The sequence below is a fragment of the Belonocnema kinseyi genome, chromosome 8 (assembly GCF_010883055.1).
Source record: "Belonocnema kinseyi isolate 2016_QV_RU_SX_M_011 chromosome 8, B_treatae_v1, whole genome shotgun sequence".
Classification (NCBI taxonomy): Eukaryota; Metazoa; Arthropoda; class Insecta; order Hymenoptera; family Cynipidae; genus Belonocnema; species Belonocnema kinseyi.
This window is the reverse complement of record NC_046664.1, coordinates 19,962,352-19,986,280: the sequence shown is the minus strand read 5'-3', so window position 1 is coordinate 19,986,280 and position 23,929 is coordinate 19,962,352. Positions and strand designations below refer to the sequence as shown.

General features: G+C 21.3%; 1 protein-coding gene across 2 annotated transcripts in view; it reads left to right on the top strand.

Annotated features, from left to right (window-relative positions):
- LOC117177939 (DDB1- and CUL4-associated factor 6-like) overlaps window positions 1-23,929 on the top strand; it is an 87,046-nt gene that overhangs the window by 60,066 nt on the left and 3,051 nt on the right. Inside the window, exons 11-16 of one of the 2 annotated variants that reach the window (XM_033369063.1) lie at window positions 2,090-2,199; window positions 2,321-2,416; window positions 2,512-2,569; window positions 6,600-6,737; window positions 15,409-15,670; window positions 21,277-21,382. In XM_033369063.1, coding sequence (XP_033224954.1) covers window positions 2,090-2,199; window positions 2,321-2,416; window positions 2,512-2,569; window positions 6,600-6,737; window positions 15,409-15,670; window positions 21,277-21,382 — 770 coding nt within the window. The remainder of the gene's footprint in view (window positions 1-2,089; window positions 2,200-2,320; window positions 2,417-2,511; window positions 2,570-6,599; window positions 6,738-15,408; window positions 15,671-21,276; window positions 21,383-23,929) is intronic. The other variant, XM_033369064.1, reaches the window with a different exon arrangement.

Below are 23,929 nucleotides of genomic sequence, written 5' to 3'. Positions count from 1 at the left end.
TCGAAAAACTTAAAACATTAAAAAATAGTTTTTCCTTAATAAGAATATTTGATTTTTGTATTTTTATTAAATAAATAATATTGATTAAACCCCCATTTTTTTTTTATTCAGGAATTTTATTTCGAGGATTATCAATAATCCGGAATTTTCAAATTCGGTAATTTTAAAATCTCCTGAACATTATTTATCGAGAATTTTCCAATTTGGAAATCACAAATTATCTGTAATATTAGGAGTTTTATTTTTTTGCATTTCAATTTTTTTGTACTTTTTTCGGATACCAAGCAACAAATTCTTTTCCCTGGGTCAAAAATTTGAAAAAGTTTAGTTTTTTTGCAAAAAAAAAAAAATGTTGATGCCATTTATCAAAAGCACATAGATTTTATCATTTTTTCTCTAAAAGGACATTTTGAAGTATAAAATTAAGAAGCATACTTGGTTGAGAGTTGAACTCTTTTGGTTAAAATCATTATTATTTTTTTTTTTTTGTTTAGGATTCATCATTTTAGTTGGAAATTAATTTTCAATCAAAAAAATTTCATTTTGTATCAAATAGTTTTATTTTCTTCCAATTGTGAAATTTTCAAGTGAAAAAGACAAATTTTCTAAGAAAAAACATTTTCAACCCGAGAATATTAATTTTTAACAAAAAAGTTAATTTCCAACCAATCAGTTGAATTTTCAACAATATAGTACTTTTTTTTGGTTAAAAAATTAAATTTAAACAAAAATTTTCTACTAAAATTGTGAATCTTCAAACAATTTAAATTTTAAGAAAATGGTTCAACTTCAAACAAAGAATTTAAATTGTCAACCTAAAAAGAAGAATTTCAACAAAACAGTTATATTTTTAACAAGAAATATTGATTTTCAGTTAAGAAAAAGAATTTTCAAACAGATAGTTGAATTTTCAACCAAGAAGATTAACTTTTTACAAAAAAGTGAATTATTAAAAAATGTAAGAAATTTTCCAATAAATAGTTGAATTTTTAAAATTAATTTCACGTAAAATGGAGTAGTTAAAATTTTTTAATCGAATTAATGTTCAATTTAAAAAGAGGAATCTTCTTCCTAAATTGTGGAATTTTCAAGTAAAAAATACCAATTTTGTTATAAAAAAATTTTAATTTTCAACCATTCAATTGAGTTTTCAGCAAACTAGTTACATTTTCATTTTAAAAGATTAATTTTAGACCAAAAATGATTTCCCAAGTAAAATTATGAATCAATAAAAAAAATTAACTTTTAGGAATATAATTCAACTTTCAATCAAGGACAGAATTGTAAACAAAATACATAAAATTTTAACTAAATAGTTTAAAAAATGGATCTGATGCTAGTCCAAATTTAATTTGATTAATTTTTAGGTTATACATTTTTCGTTTGTATTTTTTTTTTTTTTTTGAACTAAATAGTTAAATTTTTAAACTAAAAAAGATCAATTTGAAAAAAAATGGAGTATTTAAATATTAATTGAAGATACTTTTTTTAAAATAAAAAAACGAATTTTCTACAAAGCAGTTTAATTTTCAACCCAAGAATTTTAATTTCCAACAAAAAAATTTTTTTTAACCCATCAGTTAAATGTTAATTTTTTCATTGAAAAATTCTACAATTTGATTGAGAATGTAATTATTTGGTGGAAAATTCAACTATTTTGTTAAAAAGTAATCTTTCTGGTGAAAAATGCAACTCTTTTGTTGAATATTCATTTTTTTAAATAAAAAATTAGTCCTTTTGGATTGAACATTCTTTTCTTGGTAGAAAAGGAATTTTTTTGTTGTTAAAAATTTATCTTGCGTCGTTGAAAATGCAACTCTTTTTTGTTGAAATTTAATGTTTTTTTTTATTTGAAAATTCGATAATTTTATTGGTCTTTTCAAAATAATAATTATGTTGATTTAGAATATGTGAATTTTCGAGAAAAATTATAATTTTCTGTTGGAACAGGAAATTTTCCGATGAAATAAGAAAAATTATAATTTTCAGTTGGAACAGGAGATTTTCCGAAATTTTTTTACTGTGTGAAATCATATTAAAGTTAAAAAAATTAATTAATTCCAAAAAATTATTATTAAAATTATTTCAGGCATGGTAGTGAGCCTGCAGTGAGTTTAACATATTCAGACAAAAGCTCGACTAATGCTACCATTTCTCTCGGAGTCGCGGACGAAGTGACGCGCGACAGTTATCATCCAGGTAATTAAACTTTTAATTTAAAAAAGCATTAGGAAATTTAATTTTTCGCACAAATCCTTTATTTTTAAATTTAATTTTTAAATTTAATTTTAAAATTTAATTTTAAAATTTAATTTTTCAGTTCCGTCTGTCAGTCAATCTAGCAGAGTAGAAATGTCTGACGCTGGTCCAAGTTGTTCGTGTAATAGTCAATCTAATTTTAGCGATATCAGAGAAAGTGAGTCTGCTTTTTTCGTAAAATAAAAAAATAAATAAATAAAAGTTTTCTTAAAATTTACATTTTTATTGCAAATTGAGTACATAATTTTTCAGGAACAGAAGAAGATGCTTATAACGATAGCGATGATGAAGAGATGGAATCAGAGAGAAGGTAAGTGGTAGAATTAAAATTATGAAATTAAATTCAGAATAAGTCAACATTTATATTGTTCTTTAAGGTTTAAAATTCAAATTTAAGTACGGAAATTTTAGGAAAAAAGAAAGGAAAGAAAAAGAAAACAACCTTTAAATTCCGTGCTTTTTTTCCTAATGACAATCAAAAAACGTTTTTTTTTTTTTTGTAATGGAAAACTGAAAAATCCGAAAAAAATTGCCAACAGAAAATTCACGAAACTATAAAGTTGCCTAAATATAAAAATCTGGAATTGGAAAATTCCCGAGAGAAAATTAACGAATTGTAAAATATCCGCGACGACTGAAAAATCTCGAAAAAGAAATATTCAGACATTGCAAAATTCCGGAAAAAGAAAATATTCGAAATAAAAAGTTCCCGAAATTATAATACTTCGGAAATTATAAAATTCCAAATTGGAAAATTCCTGTATAATAAAATTGGATTGTTGAAAAATCCCAAAAAATAAAATTCCCGAAATGGTTCGGGAATTTGTAATTTCGAAAATTTTATTTTCCTCGGAATTTCATAGGGTCAGGAATTTTATTTTTCGTCATTTTTCAGTCGTCTCAATAAGATTTTTAGTCATTGTTATTCATTAAAAATATAAAGATGAAATCTTTTAATCAAAAACTTTTTTTTTGTATGTTCAGTGTATTTTTTTTATTTGAATTTAAGATAATAATTTTAAAAAATTATATATATATATTTCTGAATGGAAAAGAACCATTTAAAAAGTTTTTTTTTAGATTCAAATTTAAACAATAATTTAAAACAAAATATTAGGCATTTTAAAACAAACTCTCAATACAAATATTTCATTATTTTATTTTTAATAAATATTCCCGATTAACAGTTTATAATATTGCAGAATTAAAAAAGTCCCGAATAATAAAATTTAAATATAAAACAATTGATTTTTAATCAATGTTATTTATTTAGTAACAATAGAATATTCAAACAATAATTAAAACAAAAATAAACATTAAAAACAAATTTCTTCGATAAAAATATTCCATTATTGTATTTTTAATAAGTAAAAAAGCTTTGTTTGAACAAATTTTAATTGTTTTAATTCAGAATAAATAATGAAATCTTTTGATAAAAAATTTGTTTTGTATGTTCAATTTTTTTTCTTAATTGTTTGAATTTGTAATTACAATAATTTAAAATATATAAATTTCTCAATGGAAAAGAATAATGCAAGTACGAGAATTTTTTTTAGAAAAGCTACAATTTAAAATAAAAACTGCTTTGAACATTTAAAAAAAAAACTTCAATTGATAAAGTTTTTTTGAATTGTTATTTTAAACTTGAATAATGATTTTTTTAAATATATTGAGCAATCAAAGACACTTTTTAAATCAAAATATTTCATTAATTTATTTTTATTGGAAAATTTCCGATTAAACAAATTGATTTGTATCCGATGTAATATATTTATTAACAATTAAATATTCAAACAATAATTTAAAAAATTTAATTTCTTTGATCGAAATATTCCATTGTTGCTTTTTTAATAAATAAATTGGATTTATTTTTAAAAACTTAATTGTTCAAATACAGGAATTTACGTGTCGGAAATTTTATAATTTGGCAATTTTCTGTGGGGTATTTTTAAATTAGATAATATAATAAATTGTAAGGAATTTTATTATTCGAAAATTTTTTATTTTCGTAATATTTTAAAATTTTTGTTTATTTTTCAACTCGGGATTTTAATAATTCTGTAATTTTATAATTTCGGGAATTTTTTATTTCGAATGTTTTCTTTTTTGGTTGGGGGGGGGGGTGTTACAGCGTTTAGAATTTTATTTTCCATGTTTATGTCGCCTCAATACAATTTTTAGTGATATTTATTGATTAAAAATAAAAAAATAAAATCTTTTGATCATAATTTTTTTGTTATATATTCAATGTAAACGATTGAAAAATTTGGCAAAATAAAATTCGCGACACTGGAAAATTCCCGAATAATTAAAATTCCTGACAGAAAATTGCCGAATGATAAAATGTCTGAACTCGGAAAAAATTCAAACAATTAAAATTTGGTTTAAAAATGATTTATTCATGAAAAATACAATAACGAAATATTTTTACCAAAAAAAAAATTATTTCTTATGTTAACAGTTTCTAAAATTATTGCTTGAGTTTAAAATAAGAATAATTTCTAAACAATTTTATTCATAAATATAGGTTTTCTATTATTGTTTTGTATTTTAAATTAAAACAATTGTTTTAGAAATTCTGAACATTAAAAATAATTTTTTCTTGATAAAAATATTTCATCACTGTACTTTTAATAACTAAATAATATTAATAAAAAAAATGTAATCGTTTAAATTCGGGAATTTTCCAATTCAGCAATATTAAAAACTGTTCTGGAATTTTATTATTCGGCAATAGAACAATAATTTTTTTTCTAACTTACATTGGGAACGTTTTTTTTAAAGTGTTATTTTAAATTCAAACAATAATTTTTAAAAATATATTAAACATTCAAAAAAATTATTTTGATCAAAATATTTTATTATTGTATTTTTCATAAATAAATAATACTGATTAAAGTACAATTTTATTATTCAGAATTTTTAAACTCGGTAATATTATAAACTGTTGATGAATTTTCCAATTCTTGATTTTTATATTTCATCAAGTATATTGGAAAATTCGCGAATAATAAAATCCTCGAACAGTTCATTCTATTACCGAATTTGAGAAATCTCGAATTTAAACAATGTGTTTTTAAATTTATATTTTATTACAATTTTTATAGAATTATTGTTATATTTCATTAAAGCAGTAATTTCAAGAAAAACTTTAAGCAGTAAAAAATATCTTGGATAACAATATTTGATTATTATAGTTTTAATAAATAAATAATATTATTTAAAACACAATTTTTGTAATTGTTTTAATTCGGGAGTTTTATAGTTAAGCAATTTTCGGTCGGGAATTTTTGTATTGAGGAATTTTCAAATTTGGTAATAGCTCGAATTAGATATTTCTTCCAATAATATAATTCCCAAACAGTAATAATTGTGTAGAAATTATATAAGAAAATTAATTTAAAAATTGTGCGCCTCGAACGAAATAAAAAATTTTCCGTACATTTTCTTTGAGCCTAATAGGATTTTCCTAAAAAAAGAACTTTGCAGTATTCAACTCAGTTCTGATTAATCTCGAAATCTCATTTTATTTGTTATTTTTAAATTAACAATTCGATTTTTTGAGAACATTTTTATAATTTGTTTAAAATACTATGCACATTTTCAAACATAATTTTTCATTTAGAAATATATTTTTTCTACTATTTTTATTTTAAATTCGAACCATCAATTTTTTTAAACTCTAAACGTTAAAAAAATTTCTTTAATCAAAATATTTGATTATTTTCCTATTGATAAATAAATTATATTAAAAAAATAAACAGTTTTTTTTTATTTTTTAAATTTGGGAACTTTTTTAAAGGTATTTTGTAATTCGGCAATTTTCTTTCGAGAATCTTATTCTTCGGAAATGTAACAAAATCGGTAATATAACTGGTTGGGAATTTTACTATTTGATAAGTTTATTATTCAGGACCTGAATTTGAACAGTAAAAGGAATTATTTTTTTTTAAAAAAATATTATTTATTAAATAAAGTTACAATAATTTTTTTTAGATACATCAAAAGTAAAATAAATGTCTTAAAAATATTTTATTCTTATTTTTTTATAAGTAATTGATATTATTTTTTTAATGGTTGAAATTCATGAATTTTCTAATTTGTTAAATTTACTTAATCCTACATCCCTCTCCTATTCTTACTCCTTTTTTAGATTTTTGAAAAGGTAAGGAAGGGAATTTATTTTAGTTTTTGAAATTTTCAAATCTTAAATTCTGTTTTTTTTTTCTTAATTTGTAAGAACTTTGTAGTAATAAAATTAGTGAAAAAAGTAAGAAAATTAATAAAGAACTAAAGAGTAAAAATTATAATAAAAATAATAATGATCTGGAATTTCGTAGGCTTGACAATGCCATCGACGCCGAAATGGACGAGGCAATCGCGGATGCTCGTTCGTCTCAGGACGACGAGGCCTTCGATGAACCGAATTTAACAGATCTTCATGTCAAGCAAAAATACATGGGACATCGCAATGCTAGGTATAAAATTTTATTTTATTCCCTCCAACCGATTGATGCATTAACTTAATTAACTTATTAAAATATTGTGATAAACATATCTTCGGCGTTTGATAAAGCGAAAACGGTTCCAAGGAAATGAGAAACTTTCCATTTATTTGAATTTTAAATTAAAATTTGACTGTTCAATTTCTAGGAAATAATTTTTTGCATGCTTTTTAATGTTTTCTAATATCAGGCCTCACAGACCGATCCCTCTATATTCCCTAGCTTGAAAAAAATCTCTTTGAACTGTTTTGAAATATTCCAGGGTATTTTTAAAGATTCAGAGAAATTTTTAATTTGAAGCGATTTTTAAGATTTTTGGGTATTTTCAAAACTTTTAAGGCATTTTCAAGAGCTTTTAATTTGAAATATTTTAGGGTAAAGACTTTTTTTGAATTACGGAAGACAAAAAAACGATTTTACAGGATGTTAATTTTATAGAATGTTTTAAGATATTTTAAAATATTACCCAAGATCTTATAATATTTCCCAAAACTTCAGTGATTTTTTTTTTATTTTAAAGAATTTATTCAAGAGAAGTCATGTATTTAGGAAAGTTTCTAAAATTTAAAGAGTTCTTAAATTATTTTTAATTTTTTAATTCACTTCAAGGAATTTTTATGAGTTTAGGGTATTTTTCAAACTTCTAAGACATTTTCCGGAGCTTTAAATTTGAAATATTTTAGGGAATTTAAAAATATTATTGGGAATGGTAGTCTGCCATGTTGCCACCTGGTGCCCAAAATTGGAACTAGAAAGAGTAGGTACAGTTTTAGAGTTGTACATTAATTTTTGCATAAAAGTGTTTTTACAATAGTTTTGTGAAGTATAAAACAATAGTTGAGTACTAAAAACAAATATTAATAATAAAAACAAATAGTGTTTGAGAGAATTTCCATATTATACAGTGAAAAAACACATTTTTGTCAAATAGGTTTAAAAAAATTATTATTATTTCACTGTTTCATGTAAGTTTTATAAATTGTAGAGTACAAAGAATCAGATTCAGTTCTAAATATATATAATTCCACGTTATCATTTTCAATGCTTCTAATGCATTTTTAAGACTTTTAATCAACGAATTAAATTTGTTTTCAAGATTATATCATTTAAAATATTTTTAAGGCAGAAACATTAAAAATTGGACGATTACATTTTTTTATAAACTGAACACTTCTTAAATTAAAAGTTATATTATTTACATTTTAAATGGTTAAAAAATCCTTAAAATGCCTCCAAATTTTATTTGAAAATCTGGAGATGAATCCAATTTTTTCTAATTTTTTTTTTTTAATTCTGCCAAATTAAACAAATTTCTTTAAAATCTTCCACTTTCATTTTTGATAATTTTGTAAATCTTTCTCAATCTTTTTGAAAAATCACTCACAATTATCTTTTCAACATAAAAATTATTATTAATTTTCATAGGAAATGTTTTTTAATCTTCTGAAGCCATTTAAAATTCCTAAAAATGTTTTTAATTTTTTTTCGAAATCTGCCAAAATCTATATTTTGACGGTACACGTACACATTTTGTTTAAATTATTTCAAATAATTTCAAATTTTAAATTGAATTTGATTTTTTTTTAAATTTGAAGAGATTTTGAATTAACCCTGAAGTATTTGGAATTCGCTTGAATATTATGAAGTCACTGGAATTTTTTTAATTCACTTGCATTTCTATAAATTAACTATTTTCTACTTAATTCCATGGATTTTTTTTAATTCAAAAAAAAAATTAATTTAATTGATCCTGAGGATCCATTGGTAAAATAATTACAGCATTTGAAATACTTTAAAGTATTGTTTTTTAAATTCTTTAGGATTTCCAAGAGCTTTAAAAAATTTCCGAGGAGCTTAAAGCATTTAAAATCATTTAGATTATTTTTAATTTTTCGTTCTGAATTCTAAATTAATTTAGCCTAAATCCTTTTAAATTCTTTTGTATTCTTCTAAATTTTCACTCAATTCTAACCAATTCAATTAATTTTTCCATGTTTGTCTAAATTGTTTTTAAATTACTAGATTGCTTTTTAAATTCAGGTTGATTTTTTATGATTTTAATCTACTTCTTCTCATTTCTTTTAAATTTCTCTAAATTCACTCGAAATTTATTGTAATCAATCAAATTTTTTTCTTTTTTCCAAATCGTTCCGATTCATTTGAATTTATTGGAATTTATCTTGAATTGTTTTTTAATCATTATTGACTTCTTGTGTTAGAAATTAGTAGAGTTTCAAAGATTCTAAATTTTTCTGGGAATTCACCCTCAATTCTTTGGAATTCTCTTGAATTTCTTTAATTTACTTGAATCCTTTTAGATTAACTCAATTCTACTTAATTCAGTGGATTTTTTTGAATTTCTTAAAGTTTTTAAAAAATATTTCTTGAAGTTCTCACTTTGAATTCTTTTGAATTCCCTTGAATTTTTCTAAGCGCATTTTTAAGTTACTGAAATCAATTAATTTTTTTTTTATTTTTTCAATACATTTTTTTTTAATTCACTATGAATTGTTATGAATTTTATTGAATTCTTCTCTTTAATCTCAAATTGCTGTAAATTCATTCCGGTTTTATGGAAATCGGTGGATTTTGTTGTTGATTTTTTAACATTTTTTCCAATTCATTTGAGTTTTTTTTTAATTTAACTTGAATTTTTCTGAATTTATCATGAATTCTGAGGCCTACATTTGACAAAATGATCAAAGTATTTGAAATATTATACAGTCTTTTTCCAAATTTCTTGGCATTTTCAAAATCTTAAAAATTGTTTAAAAGATTTTAAAGGTCTTTAAATATTTTAGGTTATTTAAAAAATTATAAAGAAATTTTCTGATGGATTTCAGTAATTTAATGGAATTTAAAAGGATTTAAAATATTTTAGGGCAGTGTGAAATAATCCCAGGCATTTTTAAGAATTTTAAAAATGTTTTGAGGGATTTAAAAATATATGAAAGGATTCGAAATATTTTTTCAAAGAATTTCAATATCTTTTCAAGAATTTATGCACTAAAACTGAGGGATTTTTTAGGGCTTCAAAGATTTCAAAAGATTTTCAAATATTTTTTTGCAATTTATTTAAAATTCGCTCTGAATTCTTATTAATTTATCCTTAATTCCTTTAAATCATTTTAAAAAATTCTAAATTCACTCAATTTTACGCAATTCAATGGATTTTTATAGACTTTTTGTTTAATTTAAGTCTTTTAAAATCATCTTTAATTTTCAGGCATTTCATCAAATTCCTTTTTAATTCTCTTTAATTTTTTTTAAACTCAAAAACTGAATTCAATGAATTTTTTCATATTTTTGAATTGTTTTGAATTCTCTCTATTTTTTTCAAATTCAGTTTGATTTTTTTTTTAATTTGTATCGAATTCGTCTTGTTTTCTTTAAATTTTTCTAAATTCACTCAAATGTTAATGAAATAAATTTTTTAAATTATTTTTTTCGATTTTCAAAAATGTGTCCAATTCATATGATTTTTTTTAAGTTGACTTGAATTGTTTTGTAGTCATTAGTTATTTTTTTGATGAGAAATTAGTAGGGTGTCAAAAATTTGAAGAGATTTGGAATTATTTTCTGGAATTCACACTGAATTCTTATTACTTTTCCCTGAATTCTTTTAAATGATTTGGAATTCTCTTGAACTTTTATTTTACTCAGTTCAATTTTTTGTACTCTATTGTACTTAATTAAATGGATCTTTTTTAATTTTTAAAAGTTTTTATTTAATTTGTCCTGAAGTCTTTTAAACTCTCCTTGAATTCTTTCGAATTTCACCAAATTCTTTTGAATTATAAAGTCAATAAATATTTTTCATGTCTATTTTTTATTTTTTTTTCAATTCATTTGATTCTTTTGAAATTAAAATAAAATAAATTCATTCATTCCAATTTCACGGAAATCACTAGAATTTTTTGTTATTAAAAAAAATTTTCCAATACATTTGAATTTTTTTAAATGTAAATAAATGTTTTATATATGAAAAAAGTACCATTTAGTCCCTATGTGCCCCTGTATTTTGTCCCATAGGGACTTGTGAGGCCTGTAATATTCACAAACCAGATTATTTTTTTTTAACTTTGGTTACTTGTTTGTTTAGTAGAAAAAATATAGATTGCTAAAGATTTCACTTAAAAAAATATATTTGAAGAATTTGAAGAATTTATACAAAAAATTTGTATTTAATTCAGAATTTATTTTTAATTATTTTTAACTAATTTAATTTTTAAATTCCCTGATAAAAAAATTCCAGACAGAAAACTGCCGAATTATAAAATATCCAAACTAGAAAAAAAAATAATTTTGTTTAAAAATTTGCATAATATATTTTTTTAATTACAAAAAAAGTTATCAAAAAATGAATCGTTAATTAAAAAAAAAAAGATTTAACGGGAATTTCCCAATTCCTGATTTTTATATTTCATCAATTTTATTGGAAAATTCCCGAGTAAAAAAAATCTCGAACAGTTTATACTATTGCTGAATTTGAAAATTTCCGAATTCAAAAAATATGTTTCAAAATATATTTTTTATTAAATTTTTATACAATTATTGTTATTTTAAATTAAAACAATGGTTTTTTTAAAACTTGAAACATTAAAAAATGTTCTAAAAGAACAAGAATCGTCAATTAAAAAAAAATTTAACGGATCTTAGATATAAATCAGTGCTGAATTGAATCCTGCTTTCTTTGTAAATTATAAAATGATAAAAATTAATTAATATAATTGAATATAAATTTTAGGTTCGGAAAAAATTTTGAGAGATATAATTTTTTCGATCGAAGCGTACGTGTGCTTAAATTTGTTTTCTTTTTAATTTGAATAAAATTGTTTTTATTTTAAATTCAAACAATAATTTCAAAAAACTTGAAACATTAAAAAATAATTTCGAGAATTTTATTGTTCGGGAATATTATTTTCCGGGAATTTTCCAATTCAGTATTTTAATTTTTTTTTACTTTCTTCGGATATCAACCAACACATTTTTTTCCCTGGGTCCGAAAAATTCGATTAATTTTAGAATCCTTTAAAAATATTATTTTGATATAGGCAGATTTTTAAAAGTTATTTTTTATGTGATTACAAAATTGAAATAAAATTGGGAAATTTTTACACTAAGAGAAATCTTTAAAAATGGTTTAAAAGCTTTATTTTTTTCGAAATCTTCAAAAACCTACATTTTGTTTTAAATTTCGTGAAATCTTGTCAAATTTTTTATTATTTTCTAATATTAAATTTTTATGAGTATTCTGAAAATTTTTTGAAACTGTTTGAATTTTTTTAAATTTCTTTAAAATAAAAAAATCGCTCTAAATCTTCCGAATTCCTTTTTGAAAAATTTGTCATGATTTTTAAAGATTTTCTTTAAATTAATTTTTCAAAATAAAAAATCATTCTTAATTTCCCCAATAATATTGGCAAAATTAATTTATTCTCTTGATAAAGCCGTTCAAAGGTTTAAAAAAGCTTCTAATTTTGTTCAAAATGTGCAAAAATTAACATTTTGTTTAAATTTTTTGTAATTGTTTGAAATGTTAAATTATTTTTGAATCCAGATTCTTTTTTGGCAATTTTAGAAACCGTATGAAATGCTTTGAAATGTTTTTGAATATTCTCTTGAAATGATATATTTTAAAATTATTTCAAATCTGCCTGTGATTCTTAAAAACATTTTTCTTATTTTCTTGTGATATTCAAAAACTTTAAAAAAAATTTAAATTAAAAAAAATCTTTTTATTTTAAAAATTATTTTTAAATCATAAAACTTCTTCTGAATATCTCTTTAAATTATTCGAATTTTGCTTAGTTCTGCAAAATAAAAAAAAAATGTATTTTTTTTTATTTTTCAAGATTTTTTTTTTATTAAAAATGATTTTTTCATCTTTCTAAAGGTTTTAAATATTTTAAATATCTTGAAAAATTATTCGAATTTTGTAAAAATTCTAAAAAGTTCAACAAATCGCGTAAGTAATTACACGTTAATTTCTTGACAATTTTCTCAATCTTTTTAAATATTTTCTTAAAATTAATTCAAAATAATAAAAAATCATTATAATTTTTCCCATTATTCTGACTAATATTTTTTATTTTTTTGAACGAATCCTTTTAAAAGTTATAAAAAATGTCTAATGTCTGAAAAAAATGTTTTTTTAATTAAACAATTTCTTTCGTCTTTTAAAACTTGTAAACTTTCTAAATATTTTTTAAAACTGTCTTTTTTTTAATTATGAACAATTATAAAAAAACTGCCCTAAATCTTCCATGTTATTTTTTTTAAATATTGGCAATCTTTTCACATATTCTTTTAAAATTGCTTTTCAAAAATAAAAAATTATTCAAAATTTCCTCAAGAATATTTATAAAATTATTTTATTCTCTGGAAAAAGCTGTTCAAAGGTTTAAAAAAGTTTATAATTTTTTGCAAAATCTCCATTTTGTTTTAAATTTCGTGAAATCTTGTTAAATTTTAAATTATTTTCTAATATTAAATTTTGTTTAAGTATCCGGAATATATTTTGAAACTGTTCGAATTTTTTTTTAATTTCTTTAAAATTTCTTTAAAATAAAAAAAATCACTCTAAATATTCTGAATTCCTTTTTGAAAAATTTTTCATGGTTTTTAAACATTTTCTTTAAATTAATTTTTCAAAATAAAAAATCATTCTAAATTTCCCCAAGAATATTTACAAAATGAATGCATTCTCTTGATAAATCCGTTAAAATGTTTAAAAAAGCTGATAATTTTTCCATTTTGTTTAAATTTTTTGTAATTGTTGGAAATTTTTAATTATTTTTTAATCCAGTTTTTTTTTGTCAATTTTAGAAATCGTGTGAAATGTTTTGAAGAATTTTTCAATATTCTCTTGAAATGAATTTTTTTATAATAATTCAAAATTTTCCTGTGATTCTTAAAAATACATTTCTATTGTCTTGTGATCTTTAAAAAAATCTAACAAATCATTTAAATTTAGTAAAAACTCTTCAAATTTTAAATTATTTTAAAATCATAATACTTTTGAATATCTTTAAATTATTCGATTTTTGTTTAGTTCTGCAAAATAAAAAAAAATGTCTTAATTCTTCGACGTTCTTTTTTGAAAATATTTTATAATATTTTCTTCAAATTAATTTTTAAAGGAATCTTATTTTCTTGATGAATTGTTTTGAAAGTCTTCAAATGCTTTGAAATTGTTTTCAAAATCTGAAAAAATCTATATTTTGTTTAAATGTTTAGACAAATTTCAAATTGAAAAGTATTTTTAAATTTTTTCCAAAGATTTAAACAATCTAAATATCTTTTTAAATTATTCCAATTTTTTAAAAATTCTTAAGAGTTAAAAAATCGCATTAAAACTTCCATGTTACTTTTTGATAATCTTTGGCAATCTTTTTAAATTTTCTATTAAAATTAATTTTTCAAAATAAAAAATCATTCCCAATTTTCCCAGGATTCTGACTAATTTAAAAAATTTTTTTAAGATTTTCTTGAAATTTTTTTGAAATTAAACCATTTTTTTGCATCTTTTAAAATTTTTTAAACCTTCTGAAGTATTTTTCAGAATCTTTAAAAATCTAGATTTTGTTTGAATTTTCTCAAATATTTTTAATGTTTAAATTATTTTTGAATCAAGATTCTTTTTTGGAAATTTTTTATATCGTGTGAAATGTTTTTAAATATTTTCCAATAGAAATAAATTTTTCAAAATTAAAATCTTTTTTTATTTTCCTAAGAGTCTCAAGAAAATTCGTTTATTCTATTGAAATCTTTCAATATGTTTTTAAAGCTATTTAATGGACTAGTGCAATGCGTGTTTTAGAAACTTAAGTGTCAATAATAGAGAAAGGTTTCAATTGTATTTTTGAGTTCAGATTCTTTTTCAAAAATTTTGAAAATCGTATGAAATGTTTATAAATATTTTAAAATATTCTCAAAATTAATTTTTCAAAATAAAACATTATTAATTCGTGTTTTAAAGACTTAAAAAGTATCTAAAATAGAAAAATTTTTCAATTATTTTTGAGTCCAGAGTTTTTTTCAGCAATTTTGAAAATCGCATAAAATGTTTTGCAATATTTAAAAATATTATCTTGGAATTAAAAATTTCAAAATAAAAAATCATTTTAAACTTTTCTGATTGTTTTTTTTTTACAATTTCTCAAAAGCTTTTTAGTAACTACTTTTTAAAAATAAATAAGGAGCCAAAGTTGATAATAACTAATGACATAAATGTCTTCATAGAAAAATAGAGATATAAAAAAAAAGTTTTCAAATGGAAAGTTTCCATAAGATTCGTAAATCTAGAAGGATTCGGGTAAGTGCTTTTGTTGTTGACAAGAGTCGATGTCCAAGTGTTGGCGTGTTTGTCCTGCTAACAAATTAGATGGAAAAAAGCTCATTAGCGAGAAGTTCTTTAGCGAAGCTTAAAACTTATCTGCGACTAAACTCGACAATGTCAGCGAGATTCTTCACTCCCGTTTTTTGTCCGGAGAAAACAGTACTCAAAAACTGAAAAAACTGAAAAAAAACAAAAAAAAAAACAACTGACAAAGTCCCGAAAAAGCCTCCGAGCGGACTGGGCCGTGAAATAAATTAGCCCAAGCAATTTTCTCATCTCTGGCCTTCCCTCGTTTGACTCTAGTTTCTTTAGGACTATGATCAAAGAAGCGAATTTCTGGGGCGATGATTACGTGATGTCGGGTAGTGATTGCGGACACGTGTTCGTCTGGGACCGAGAGACGGCAAAACTCTGTATGCTACTCGAGGCTGATCAGCATGTCGTCAATTGCCTGCAACCCCATCCCTTCCTGCCGATGCTGGCCACTTCCGGGATCGACTACGACGTCAAGTTGTGGGCGCCGGTCAACGTGGAATCCAGTTTTGATGAGAGCTTCGCGGAAGATGTATGTTTTAATTTTAAATACGACTTTAAACGAAAAAAAAAGTATTATTGATTTATTTAGTTCGTTGTTTTTTTTCCAGTAAAAGTCGATTTTTTTTCCTCGAAAAATTGAATCTTTACATTTTTATTTCATCAATTTTTGACAAGGGAAAAAAAAACATTTATTAATTATATTAATTCTCTACCACAAAGATTAATTGTGCAAAAGAATAATTTTGAATTTTTATCCACACTAAAAAAGAATACTAAAGACACTATTTGCTCACAATTTTCCAGAGAAGAAAATCAAATTCAACAAAAGTTAAATTTTCATTCAAAGAAATAATTTTTTCAACAAAAAGGGGAATTTTTAATCAAAAACCGAATAATTAAATTTTTATTTCATTAATTTTTAACAAACAAAAAATTATTTTTACTAAAGTAGTTCAGTTATACAAAAAATGGAAAAAAATTAATCTTCAGCCAAACAGATGAATTTTTATCTAAAATAGTTGAATTATCAAAAAAAAAAACAAAATAATAATTTTCAAGCAAAAAGATTAATTCTCAAACAAGGAATAATTTTCTACAAAAAAGATAAATTTACATCTAAAAAAAAATAATATTAAAGCACTTTTTACTCACAATTTCCCGCAAAAGAAAATCAATTTTAAAAAATGTAAATTTTCAGCCAAAGAAATTATTTTTTGGACAAAAAGACGAATTTTTGACTAAAAATCGAATATTTTTATTTTATTAATTTTTAACAAAGAAATAAAATCATTTTTACTAAAACAGTTGAATTATAAAGAAAATAATAATAATAATTTTATACCAAAAATAGAATTTTCATCTAAAAACATGATTCTAAAGACACTATTTTCTCACCATTTTTTGCAAAAGAAAATCAATTTTAAAAAATGTAAATTTTCAGTCAAAGAAATGATTTTTTGGACAAAAAGACGAATTTTTAACTAAAAATCGAATATTTTAATTTTATTAATTTTTAACAAACAAATAAAATCATTTTTACTAAAACAGTCGAATTATAAAGAAAATAATAATAATAATTTTATACCAAAAATAGAATTTTCATCTAAAAACATGATTCTAAAAGACACTATTTTCTCACCATTTTCCGCAAAAGAAAATCAAATTTAAAAAAGTTAAATTTTCAGCGAAAGAAATGATTTTTTCAATAAAAAAGGGAATTTTTAATAAAAAATCTAAAAATTAAATTTGAATTTTACTAGTTTTTAACCAACAAACATCATTGAAATAAAACAGTTAAATTGTTATTAAAAAAGAAATATATTTTTCTACCAAAAAGATGACTTTTTATTTAAAATAGTTGAATTATTAGAAAAAATTCAATTTTTAACCAAAAATATTAATTCTTAAACAAAGAATAATTTTGAATTTTTATCCACAAAAAAAAGGATACTAAAGACACTATTTGCTCACAATTTTCCACAAAAGAAAATGAAATTCAACAAAAATGGGAATATTTAATCAAAAACCGAATTATTACATTTTTATTTCATTAATTTTTGACAAACAAAAAATCATTTTTACTAAAGATGAATTTTCATCTAAAAACATGATTCTAAAGACACTATTTTCACACCATTTTCCGCAAAAGAAAAGCTAGTTTTAAAAAAGTTAAATTTTCAATGAAAGAAATGATTTTTTCAATAAAAAGGGGAATTTTTAATAAAAGATCGAAAAATTAAATTTGTATTTCACTAGTTTTTAACCAACAAAAATTATTTAAATGAAATAGTTAAATAGTTATTAAAAACAAACTATAATTTTCTACCAAAAAGATGAATTGTTATCTAAAATAGTTGAATTATAAAAAAAATAATAATAATTTCTAACCAAAAATATTAATGCTTAAACAAAGAATAATTTTCTACCCAAAAAGATTAATTTTAATCTAAAACAATGATTCTAAAGATACTATTTACTCACCATTTTCCGCAAAAGAAAATCAAATTAAACAAAAGTTAAATTTTCAGTCAAAAACAGATTTTTTAACAAAAAGGCGCGAATATTTAATCAAAAACCTAATTTTTAATCAAAAACCGAATAATTAAATTTTTATTTCATTAATTTTTAACAAACAAAAAATCATTTTTACTAAAATAGTTCAATTATAAAAAAAAAAAGAAAAAAAAACTTTAGCCAAAAAGATGAATTGTTATCTAAAATAGTTGAATTATAAAAAAATAATAATAATAATTTCTAACCAAAAATATTAATTCTTAAACAAAGAATAATTTTCTACCTAAAAAGATTAATTTTGATCTAAAACAATGATTCTAAAGACACTATTTACTCACCATTTTCCGCACAAGAAAGTCAATTTTAAAAAATGTAAAGTTTCAGCCAAAGAAATTATTTTTTGGACAAAAAGGCGAATTTTTAACTAAAAATCGAATATTTTTATTTCATTAACTTTAACAAACAAATAAAATCATTTTTACTAAAACACTTGAATTATAAATAATAATAATAATAATAATAATTTTCAACCAAAAAGATGAATTTTCATCTAAAAACATGATTCTAAAGACACTATTTTCTCACCATTTTCCGCAAAAGAAAATCAAATTTTAAAAAAATTAAATTTTCTGCGAAAGAAATGATTTTTTTCAATAAAAAGGGGAAATTTTAATATAAAATCTAAAAATTAAATTTGTATTTCACTAGTTTTTAACCAACAAAAATTATTTAAATGAAATATTTAAATTGTTATTAAAAAAAATATATTTTTCTACCAAAAAGATGAATTTTTATCTAAAATAGTTGAATTACAAAAAAAAACAATTTTTAACCAAAAAAATTAATTCTCAAACAAAGAATAACTTTCTACCAAAAACATGTATTTTCATCTAAAAAAATGATACTAAAGACAATTTTTCTCACAATTTTCTGCAATCGAAAAACAATTTAAGAAAAAGGTACATTTTTAGCCAAAGAAATCATTTTTGCAACAAGAACGCGAATTTTTAATCGAATATTTAAATTTTCATTTCACTAATTTTTAGCAAACAAATAAAATCATTTTTACTAAAATAGTTGAATTATAAAAATAATAATAATAATTTTCAACCCAAAAGATGAATTCTAAAACAAAAAATAAATCTAAATTTTTTTTTAAAGAAATGATACTAAAGACAATGTTTTCTGGCAATTTTTGGCAAAAAAATCAATTTTAAAAAAATAAAAAGTCAAAGAAATTATTTTTTGACAAAAAGACGAATTTTTAATCAAAAATCGAATATTTAAATTTTCATTTCACTAATTTTTAACAAACAAATAAAATCATTTTGACTAAAATAGTTAAAATATAAAAAAAATTAATTTTCAACTAAAAAGATTAATTTTAAAAGGAAGAATAATTTAGTAGCAAAAAGATGAATTTTTATCTAAAAAATGATACTGAAGACGCTTTTTTCTCACAATTTTCCGCAAAAGAAAATAAATTTCAAAAAATATAAATTTTTAGCCGAAGAAATTATTTTTTGGAGAAAAAGGCGAATTTTTAATCAAAAATCGAATATTTAAATATTTATTTCATTAACTTTCAACAAACAAAAAATCACTTTTACTCAAATATTTGAATTAAAAAAATATAATAATAATAATTTTTAACCAAAAAGATTAATTCGCAAACAAAGAATAATTTTCTACCAAAAAGATGAATTTTCATCTAAAAAAATGATACTAAAGAAAGTTTTTTCGCACAATTTTCCGTTAAAAGAATATAAAATTTTTAAAAAGTTAAATTTTCAGTCAAAGCAATGATTTTTTTAACAAAAAGGGGATTTTTAACAAACAAATATAATCATTTGTACTAAAATAGTTGAATTATCAAAAAAATAAAATAGTTTTCAACCAAAAAGATTAATTTTCAAAGGAAGAATAATATTCTACCAAAAAGGTGATATGTTATCTAAAAAAATGATACTAAAGACACTATTTTCTCACAATTTTCCGCAAAAGAAAATCAATTTAACAAAATGTAAATTTTCAGTAAAAAAAATTATTGTTTGGACAAAAAGGCGAATTTTTATCTAAACAAATTATACTAAAGACACTATTTTCTTACAATTTTCGGAAAAGAAAATCAATTAAAAAAATTCAAGTTTTCAGCTAAAGAAATTTTGTTTTTGACAAAAAGGCGAATTTTTAGTCGAATATTTAAATTTTCATTTCACTAATTTTTAACGAAAATATAAAATCATTTATACTAAAATATTTGAATATATATATAAATATATATATAAATATATATATAATGGTCTGAATTGCTGATTAGGAGCCTTGCAAAAATTGCGTAAAGTTTTTTCTGAAATTTTAAACCCTGTAATTTTAAATTTAAAAAAGTTGAATTGAACCAGCAAGGACAAATTTCCAACAAAATAGTTGAGTTTTCAACGAAATAGTTTGATTTTTAATAAAAAAAGATGGATTTCCAATACAGAACATATTAGTTTTCTACCAAAATAGATCAATTCTGAAGAAAATATATAAATTTTTGATTAAATAGTTGAATTTTTCAACTCAAAAAGATAAATATTTTCAATTCATTTCAAAAAAATTCAATAAAACAGTTTAATTATGTACCAGATAGTACCAAATTGTTGAATTTTCAAGCCAAAGAGAAGAATTTTGTACAAAAAATTTAAGTTTTCAACGAAACAGTTATTTTTTAACAAATCCGTGGAGCTTTCAACAAAATAGTTCTATTTTAAGTTAAAAAAATCAAATTAAAACAAAAATTTTTTTAATTAAAATTATCAATCTTTACACAAAAAACGAAATTTTAGGTAAATATTTCAACTTTCTATCAAAAATTAAATTTTCAACTGAAACAGATGGATTTTCAACCAAACAGTTGTATTTTGAACCGAAAAAAATTAATTTTGTACCAACAAAATACGAATTTTCAACCAAATTTATAAATTTTCAATCTAAAAACAGAACAATTATCGACAAAGCATTCGAATTTTGTACAAAATAGTTGAATTTTCCACAAAATGGTTCAATTTTAAGTTTAAGAAAATTAAATTTTAACAATAAACAAACAAATTTAGGAAACAAAATTATGAATCTTTAACTAAAAAAAATAAACTTTCAAGAAAGTAGTTCAACTTTCAACCAATGAGTTAAAGTTTTAGCCATAAAATATGAATTTTCAATGAAAAAAATTTGTCAGGCAGAAAAGATAAAAAATTGTAATCAAATGGTTGAGTTTTAAAGCCAAAAAGATTAATTTTCAGCCATGGTGATTAATTTTAAACCAAAATAGTAGAATTTTCAACAAATTTTGTAAACTTTCAGCCAAATAGGTAACTTTTCTATTAACTATTAAATTTTTGAGTAAAAAATATGGATTTTGTACAAAAACTCGTATATTCATTCTTTTTTTTGTTTGTTTGTCAAACATTCCTTTCTAGTCTGAAAATTTAAAAAAATGGTAGAAAATTTAATTATTTTAAACTTATCTTTTTCTGTCGAAAAATCATATTTTCAAATTGACAATTATTTTTTTTTATTGAAAATTTGAAAATTCATTTAGTTTTAATTGAATCTAAATAATAATTTTTATTTTTATAGCTGCAAAAAAGAAATGCTGTTATGCTGGAAGAAACCAAAGATACGATCACAGTACCTGCTGTATTTATGATCAGAATGCTCGCCTGTCTTAATCAAATTCGAAGAGGTGAGATTTGAAAAGTTAACTTAAGTTTTATCTTTGTTGTATTAGTTTTTCACGTTAATTTTTACAATATTGTACGTTTTAATTTATAATTATTTAATTTTTAATGCGTAATTGTTACTTATTTGGTTCGTTAATTAGAAAATGTTATTATTGAATTGGAAAATGTAAATAACTGCGAAAAATGATAAAACTTGGGGAATCACCGTTATTTTTTCTCAGTTGGCCAACCTGTAATTGAAAATTAGGTGTTTCAGATTGAGTGGGGGAAATACAAGATGTCTGCACGCTGAGAGTCAAACAATAATGCTAGTTGCGTGGGACAAAACTTTTTTTTTAATAACTTGGAAAGAAAGGATTTTTTCACGATAAACAAAATAGATGAATTTTTATGCAAAAAAATGAATTTTCAAAAAAATTGTTAAATTTTCAATTATAGAAATGATTTTTAATTTAAAAATAAATCATTTTTAACCAAACATGGAAAAGTTTAATTTTGATTAGAATAGTTTAATTTTCAACGAAAGGAATGAATTCTCAACGAAAAGGATAATTTTTTAACAAAAAATAGAACCGTTAAATTTTCAGTTAAAAAAGTTAATTTTTATCTAAAAATGAAATAGTTAAAATTTAAATCTACAAATAATTTTCAACAAACAGAAAAAAACGAAGTGTCAACAAAATAATAAAATTTGTAACCAAACAAATAAATTTTTAACCAAAAAGATGCATTTTCAATCAAATAATTTTCTGCAAAAAAGACGCCTTTTTAATTAAAAAAAATTAATCTGCAACCAAAAAAAGGATATTTGACAAAATCAATAGTTCAATTTTCAACAAAAAATAGTAGAATTAAAAAAAGTAATTAATAGAAAATAATTTCGAGCGAAATCGTTAATATTTTATTTTCAGTACCAAACAAAAATTTAAACCAAAAAAAGGAGGTTCAATTAAAAAAGTTCCAATTCTCAACGAAAGAAATGGATTTCGAACTGAAAAATATATATTTTTAAAAAATATAAGTTAATTATTCTTTAGTTGAAAAATAATTTTCAATACATCAACCAATCAACCCATTAAAAAAAAAACATAATTTTTTAGCCAAAGGAATGATTTTTAACAAAACAGATGAATTTATAACCAAAAAAATTAATTTTCAAGGGAAAGAGAAGAATTTTAATTAAAAGACATGAATTTTTAATCAAATGCATATTTCTAAACAATAAAACATAAATTTTCAATCAAAAAAGGAATAGTTATTGTTAAATTTTAATTTGATAAATTTTCATCGATAAAAAAACCTAATTTTCACAAAAATAGTTAAATTGTTAACCAAATAAATAATTTTTTAAGCAAAACGATACATTTTTAATTGAAAAAATTAATTTTTAATGAAAGGAAATTATTTTTTAATAAAATACATGCATTTGTAACTAAATTGCGATTTTCTAGGATAAAAGATCAATTTTCAAAAAAAAAATTATTATTCAACGAAAAAGATTAATTTCCATGGGAGAGAGATGAATTTTGATTAAAATATATTAATTTTAATTAAATGGAGATTTATCAACAATAAAATATCAATTTTCAATCAAAATTGGAATAGTTTGTATTTCAACGAAAAAATATTTTAATGTTAAATAAAAAAACGTTGAACTATAAAAAAGACGAGTTTTTACCTGAAAAATTAATTTGTATAAAAAAATATATTTTCAACAAATAATTTAAATTTTTAATACAAAAAATGATTTTTTAAACCAAAATTAATGAATTTTCAATCGAGAAGAGTAATTTTATAAAAAAAAAAAAAACAAGAGTCAATCTTCTAAGACATAGTTGAATTTTCAATCATAAAGATCAGTTTTGAAGAAAAATATAACGAATTTTTAAAAATTAGTTAAATTTTTAACCAAAAAAAAGATTTTTCCACGAAAAAGATAACTTTTGAACTAAAAAGAGTAATTTTCGACGAAAAGAGATGATTTTGCACTAAAATACATAAATTTTTAACCAAATGGTGATTTTTCAACAATAAAAGATTAATTTCTAATTAAAAATCGAATAGTTTCATTCAATAAATTGTCAACCAAAAAAAAACTAATTTTTAAAAAAATAGTTAAATTTTTGATCAAAGGAATCATTTTTAAATAAATAAGATGAATTTTTAAAATAAAAAGATTTATTTTTTACGAAAAGAGACAATATTTCACTCAAATAGATGAATTTTTAACTAAATTGTGATTTTTCAACAATAAAAGATAAATTTCTGAACCAAAAAAATAAATTTTGAATGGAAAGACTCAATTGTTCATCAAAATACATGAATTTTGATCAAAATGGTGATTTTTAAACGATAAAAGATATATTTTTGAACAAAAAAATCATTTTTCGAAAAAAATTAATTTTTAACTAAAAAGATTAATTTTTTACGAAAAGACAGGATTTTTGACCAAAATAGATAAATTTTTAATAAAATACGGAAATTCTTAACGTAATAATGTTTTTTCAATAATAAAAGATAAATTTTTAATTAAAAATCAATTAGTTTCA